The sequence below is a fragment of the Littorina saxatilis genome, linkage group LG2 (genome assembly GCF_037325665.1).
Source record: "Littorina saxatilis isolate snail1 linkage group LG2, US_GU_Lsax_2.0, whole genome shotgun sequence".
Classification (NCBI taxonomy): Eukaryota; Metazoa; Mollusca; class Gastropoda; order Littorinimorpha; family Littorinidae; genus Littorina; species Littorina saxatilis.
In genome coordinates, this window is record NC_090246.1 from 36434057 (window position 1) to 36441731 (window position 7675).

A 7675-nucleotide genomic window follows, 5' to 3' on the forward strand; every position below is an offset into this window, starting at 1 on the left:
GCTCGCTAGGTTCGGGTGTGGAGGTCTTAGACGGGGAGTTCCAGTCTACGCTCACAAAGCTTACTATTCTCACCCAATATCCAGAAGACAATACAGATCTGTACATGTGTGATGAGCGTGCTGGCGGGCCGCAGCGTTTCCTTCAGCAAGCTCTGGATCTTCTCGTCCTTGGTCAACGACTTGTAGCGCGGGTCGTTGAACTCATCCGAGTCCGTGATGGTCACGCCGCTCTCAGTGATGCGAAACGTGGCGGCCGCCAGCAGGACCAGGAAACACATGTGTGACGTTGTGTGCGTGATAAACTTGGTCACTGGACATCGCATGATGGCGCCGATCTGTTTGGACAGAAACAAGAAGAGAGAAAAGAGACGGGGGTTATTGGTGTAAATGGCTGGATTTTTTAAATTTTTATATTTTTTATTACATACAAATTAAATTTGTGAAGGCATAATGGTCGAGGAGTATGAAATTGACCATTTAAAAAAAATGGCTGTACAGTCTTTTATCACATAAAGGTTACGTTTGTGAAGGCAAAATGGAGGAGAAGTATAAAATGAACATTGTGTTTTATAATATAGATGGGTTTACTCTTATGGTTCAGAAGTACACAATTGACTTGAATTGGTTTTATCATACAGAGAGGTTGGCTGGTCGACTTTCTGAAGTGGTAATGATTGAGAAATATGCAAGTGACTAGACTCTCTTTTATCATACAGCGGGGATTACTGGTTACATTCTGTGATAACATAATGCGTAAGACGCCTGAACATGTGTTAAGCCTCTCTAAAGATGCTTCTTTGTGACGAATAGAGCGAAAGGCGTAAAAATGACCGATTTTTGTTTTGCACTCACAAAAGGGTAGCTGTTCAAAGTGGCAACACATGTGCGTGAGAGATAATAAATTGACCGGGATCTTTTTTTGTAATTGTACTTGTAAGGTTCAATTCAATTCGATTCAACTCAATACAACTTTATTGTTTGAATTTAGAACAAACAGAAATGTGTCATTTGGCTCGTAATCACAGATTTGACAACACATAAAATCACAGTTCTTACATACGAATCACAGCTCCAAACATAACACATCACACACAAACACACACAAACACACACACACACACACACACACACACACACACACACACACACACAGGCACACAGGCACACAGGCACACACACACACACACACACACACACACACACACACACACACACACACACACACACACACATATATATACATATCCAAAACCACACACATTCAAACCCACACTCCAACCCTCATATACCTTACCACCTACATACTATGTGTCAAATATTAATTACAAACATTATGATTCATGTCAGTCAACTTACAATTAAACTTATAATGGGATATGAATAAGCCTTCCTTTTAATTTAAGCGTTAGTTTAGCAGTACACACTTCCTTCTGTAATATACAACCAATAAAACATCTAATCTTACAAACACACGCTCTCTCTCTCCCTCTCATAAAAGCAATTTTGCTTGACATATTTATTACAATTATTAATATTTTTTTTTAGCAAGTTTTCAATTGATTTGATCCATCTTGCAAGTGAACAATCTTGCTCTTAACATTACGCGGTTATTTGTAGTAGTGTATATTACAGTGCCTGTTTTCCATGCGCATACTGTTACAATACCACTTTGTCTTATATATGCTTACTTGTGTTGTCGTGTGTTTGTGTTTTTATTTTTATTGTTTGTTTGTCTGTGTGTTCGTCTATATATTTGATTTGCTTAGATGAATTCTTCAGTTGTACGCCTGTTGACTCGTCTGCTTGTTTGTTTTGTTGTTTCCTTGCTTAATATTGACATGTAATTTTCAATGGTTTCTTTTATGTTTGTTACCGGATAGGTAATATTGCAGCATTAGCATTGGCATTTATCGGCTTTTTCGTATTTGTTTGCAATTGTTGTTTTCTTATTGTCTCTATTTTACGTCGTAGTTTTAGCAGGGTCAGATTGTAAGCCTAAAATCTCCATACTTGAGTTATAGAGATCGTTCGTTCATTCTCCCTCTCTCCCCCTCTCTTACTAGGTTAAGTTTGCGACATTGAGTGAAAGGTAAGACAGTGACAACTTCAGCAGAAAATGCCTTCGTAAAAAAAATAAAAAAAATCATTTTACGCATGATCATGCACGTTTTTCGTAAAAGAAAACGAAAAAAAGAAGTTATATACTTGAACAAAGCATTTTATGCATTTCTATCTGTGCCACGCTAAAAATCGATATTTATAAGTGACTGGAATCCTCTGCATCAAACGAAACTGTAAAACAATTTATTTGGTTAAAAACGTGTTTTAAACAATGTTGCATGCATCTACACAGTTCGGCTAAACATACGTACATTGCTTCTGATATCAGGTTCATAAAAAAAACCCAGAGCATAAGCCGCGTCAGCTGATCAGAACAGTCACCATAAGCGTGACTATAGCTTCCTGTTTCAGCAAAAAAGTTTCACTGGCAAAAAAAATAATGAAGGTAAATGTTTCAGGGGCATAACCCAAATGCTAATCAGCAATGTTTTGATCAAGAGATATGTGGATTTAAATATCTGCCTGGCCAGCTGCGAGGCATATTAAGACAAAATGGATATGCTCTGTTAGCGAAGACTTCAAAGAAACTCACGGAGTATACGTTTGATCAAAACGCTGCAGTTAAAATTTGGTCTATATCCCTGACAAATATTTTGGTCAATGTACATCATCATACGCCTTTATTTCCGCCAGTCAAAATGTTTTCAAAGGGTTTCAAAAGCGCAGGTGGCACAGATGTAATATTCAAACGACATATGAGACACATGGCTTGAAAGTATAAATAAATCCTTAATAGATTGTATTCAGCTTGAACACTTGTCACTGGAAAAACGGGATACTGCAAGCATGTGTGTGAGCTTTATCATCAACCTGGTTCTTTGTCTTCTTACACAAAAGGATGTATCCTCTGTAACGGTAATATATAACGGAACTTTATTGTCATGGTTTCTACGGTAATCGATCACAAAGCACTGAAGTGACATATAAAAGTATGTTGGCCTAGGGAGCTCAAGCAAAAAAAGTAAAGAAAGCATTTAAAATGGAACACACTTTTTTGTGGAAGAGAAGTGGGTTCCCTCGTGCAAGTATATCGCATGTCTTTAAATACTGGAACATGAAGACAATATATACTCGCACATATAACAACAATTGCAATGCTAAAACACACACAGTCGCCAAACAATAGCAAATTCTGCCACAGCTCGTCAATGAAGCTTGACAATGTAACAAAAACTCAGTACATGAACAGTACTTTTTTGCCAGAATGCAAAAAAAAAAAAAAAAAAAAAAAAAAAAAAAAAAAAATTGTGAGCAGTAACGCTCTCTTTAAAAACAACAATCGGTAGAATAATTGCTCTCACTGAAGGTTGGTTGAAAGGGCAAATAATAATAATTACCAATTTATATATGTGAACAGCAAACAAGAAAGGGCAGTTCGGTTTAATGCTTGGTAATAAAGGAACGAAGAATAGCCCAGTGATGCCAAAACAATATCATCGCACATAACAAAATACCACACATTATCAGTTGTATTCGTGAGAGAACATAGATAAGACCCAAAAGCAAACGCACTCATGCACAATTTCTCTCTCTCTCTCTCTCAAACACACACACACACACACACACACACACACACACACACACACACACACACGCACACACACACACACACACACACACACGCAAGCAAGCGCACACGCACACACATCATCATCATCATCATCATCATCATCATCATCATCATCATCATCATCATCATCATCATCATTATCACGTCCATTAAAGATAGAACAGCGGCCAAATATGGGCTCTCCTGGAAACAAAGAAAAGAAAGAAAAGCACACACAAACACAAAACAACCAAGACGAAAACAAGAACAAACAAAATGGAAGAAATGAAAAGAACATTCGCAAAGGGGAAATGTTAGGGTTATCAGGACGAAGAACACACCAACCGGAAACCTCTGCATTCTTTGATCGGCCATCTTGAATGCCAAACATGCTTGAAATATCTGGAACTTTCTGCAAAGCAAACATCTTTGGGAGAAACTTACGTCTCTTTTGGGAATACGCCACTCTCTCTGTCCCTCCTTTTGTCATTTTCGAACGAAGATGCAAAAGAATATAACAACATAGATTGTTTCAGACCGCCATGCTTCCAACCGCTCTATCAGCAGCGAAGAATCAGGACTTTTTTGAGACAGAAGAAATAAAAGATTACAACAGTCACAACTTGCCTTGAATATTGAAAAGCCCCGGTCGTACTGTTTCTGAAAAAGCAATACATACAGTTTCAGCTTCATGACGTCGAACGGTGGCAGTACATGATTGATGACTTCACCCGTGTTTCTTGGCAAGCAAAAACAAAGATTCGGCGGGGATAAAGTTATCCTGCGCATAGTCAATGACCTTAAAACTTTGTTGCAATGAATACGGGATATTACACGGTAAGGGAAGGCATAAGGTAGCTTATCATTGTGGCAAACTCTTTGTGCACAACAGAACGAAATAAAAGTAAGCATTAAAAACATCACGCCAAAAGACAATCCTTCACGGATACAAAACAAAAAGATTCTGTTGAAACAAGGAGCCAGCTTACAAAAACAGAAAAAAGGAGGCAAGCAATTATAACCAAACATTCCCGATACAATCTATCTTATACCACAAGGTGCACATCACTATGATCTCTAGACAGACGCGTTGTAGTGTTATCATCGACCTTTTTTTTGGGTAAAAATCCCACACTGTACAAATAATCCTTTTCTTTTAGTTTCAAGTGGGTCAAAAGTGACACTAGTGATAGTTCTAGGATTGGTATAACAACTGGCAGCTTTATTTCTAACGTGAATAGTCATAGCAATCACTTGCATGTATAAACTGGACTACACATCAATCAGGGGGAAAAGCCATTCTGTGACATAATACATACACCTGATTTGTTCAAAGAACAGAATAAATAAAAGCATGCTTTATTTATAAACTCGAGAAGGGATTAACATGTTCGATTTGAAATTCTTCTTTTACTTCATACGGCTACTGTAAGCAACCATTGTCTCATTCGACAACCTCCAGCCTAAACACTAACATGTGACATGTCGACAGCGTTTGTGAAAAAAACGGGCATAAGTCCTACAGTGCACGTGCTATACGTTACGAGCTCAAAACCGTCGGCAGGAGAACATTAATGTTGAGGGTTTCAGAATGTACAGGGTCAAACCTGTGTATATATACCAAATGGTTTTGCGAAGTGACAAAAACTGAACAGATTATCTGTAAATCCCGTACTTTCTGAGTTGAATGTCCAAAAGCCTGGGTGCTATTGCCCCTGTGCATTCACGCAAAAGCTTTGAATTTCAAAAGTAAGGAAGACAGAATAACTCCGATTTGTGCATGTAATTCAGCATCCTTTGCTCTAGTTCATGACATCACAGGAAAAAAAAACCCATTTATTTTGTCAACAAATCCAATATGCCCCTTTTTTCTCAGGCGCTTTCACACATACACACACAAAAGCAAGGACGATGCAGCAGGAGGACGGGAGAATGACGGAAGCGAGTTGTTGTGAAAAAGACATTACCTTACCGCCGGGCATGAAGACGTATACGACACACAAGAAGGGGATGAGAGGAATGAAGAGCACCAGGTAGAAGAACTGCATGGGACCGTTCAGCGACTGCAAGAAACCCATCTCCGACCCGTACCAGATACTCGTCATATGCTGCTGGCAGTTCGGATGGGCCACAAACTGAAAGAGAGAAGAGAAAGTAAATGTCATGAACAGAAAGCAAGAATTGAGTCAACAAACAAAAGGAACGAATGACCCAAGACCACACACTGTAAAAGGGAATTGTAAGGTAAATGACATAAAAAGCAAGCAAGAATTAAGTCAACAAAACAAGAGGAACGAATGGTCCAAGACCGCACGAAACGCATCTCTGATCCGTTTAACATACTTGTCATTGGCTGCTAGCAGTTCGATTTAGGCCACGAACTGTAAGAAAATATTTAGCAAAAAAATCAGCTTAAAATTAAGCCAGCAAAAATGACGTGGATGAAAGGTAGCTCATCTGCATCCCGGCAGTTTAGATGCGCCAACAAGTATGCGAACGTTAAACAAAAAATCATAAAAATTATCATCGTCAAGAAACAAACAAAACTTTAGGGGCTCCGACTCTGTCGTTACAATGGAATATTTAGTTACTCCAACTCAAGCCATCTTCATGGTACAAGGCCGTGTAGATATTGTTTGCATAAATGCCACTCCTTAAAAATGTCACGAATTTCATTTATTTTTTATTTTTTATATTTTGTTTTAATAAAAAGCCGGGTTTTCCCGTCTCGCATGCCCCCAATGGCATTGGCAATGCCTTTGCCGTGAGGGCGTAAAGCTTAAACTTTCTCACACAAATGTCACGGACTACAAGGCAAAATCGTGTATTAAAAACAGATCAAGAAAATCAGACTAGTAAACCCTGCAGTGTCACCTTTTTCTCTTCGTATCTGATGGCCATTTTGAGCCTGGACAAGGGGTCCCTGTCAATGGACTCGCCGCTGTCGCTGAGTACTGCCTCCACCTCCTGTGTCCCCCGGCACAGGTCCATCAGCTCGCAGGCAAAGTTCATACACTGCTCCACCATGCCCAGGTACTCACTCTGGAACAAGCGCATGAAAATAGCATGTGAAATCTGTGTAAAAACAAATTCAGTGTTCGACTCAACATTAGGAGGTTTGACATTGAGCGGTGGCCACACGCACTTTTTGAAACCCTACAGATTGGCTTTAATTGATTTTTTTTCAGGTCACCGATGATCTGGAGTGATTTTGCATGCTGGGAACTTCAGATATTCTTAAAGGTAAAAGTCCAGAAGCTTTGAATCGGGTGAGAGTGGGTACTGCTCAATGTCAAACTTCCTACTGTTGAGTCGATCATCGAATTTGGATATTTATTTTGAAAGCGCACAAAAGTCAGACCAATTGACTTAGAAATTGAATATGCTCATGCAGAAGCTGAAGTTAATGTACACTAAACATGAAGTTATTCGCTCGACATAATTATGAAGAAGTTGTATGCATTTTTATGGGTGGCATTTTTTTTGTTCCCCCTGTAGCTGGCAGATAGACATAACAGACTGCCCACCACACAATGCTCGCAGGCAAACTTCATACACTGCTCAACCATCCAAAATGTCTCGCTCTAGGTTCTAGAGTCTGTGTCACAAAACACACACAGAGACACAAATAGACACAGACAAACCGACGACAGACAGACAAACAGGAACACACACACACAAAACTGTCTGACTCTTTTTACGTTCAGTCAAGTTTTGACCACAAAAACTTTTTTCAAATTATCTTGAGATGTCAATCGCTGTGTCTCTGTCCGTCTCTCTCTCTCTCTCTCTCTCTCTCTCTCTCTCTCTCTCTCTCTCTCTCTCTCTCTCTCTCTCTCTCTCTCTCTCTCTCTCTCTCTCTCTCTTTCTCTCCGTATTAAGGGAAAGTTAGAGAGAACTGGACGTATTTCAGGACATTCGACTGACTGAATGGTAATCGCGCTTCAGCTTTCTTGTTTTGTTTGGTTTTGCAACTTATCCTACTCTTTAACAAGGACAAATACA

The 7675-nt window shown here is 39.3% G+C and overlaps 1 protein-coding gene across 1 annotated transcript in view; it reads right to left on the reverse strand.

Moving 5' to 3' along the window:
- LOC138952831 (short transient receptor potential channel 7-like) overlaps positions 1 to 7675 on the reverse strand; it is a 101199-nt gene that overhangs the window by 23268 nt on the left and 70256 nt on the right. The window contains exons 3-5 of the mRNA XM_070324566.1: positions 6545 to 6712; positions 5638 to 5805; positions 74 to 335 (exon numbers count right to left, since the gene is read on the reverse strand). Of these exons, the coding sequence (XP_070180667.1) occupies positions 74 to 335; positions 5638 to 5805; positions 6545 to 6712 (598 nt within the window). The remainder of the gene's footprint in view (positions 1 to 73; positions 336 to 5637; positions 5806 to 6544; positions 6713 to 7675) is intronic.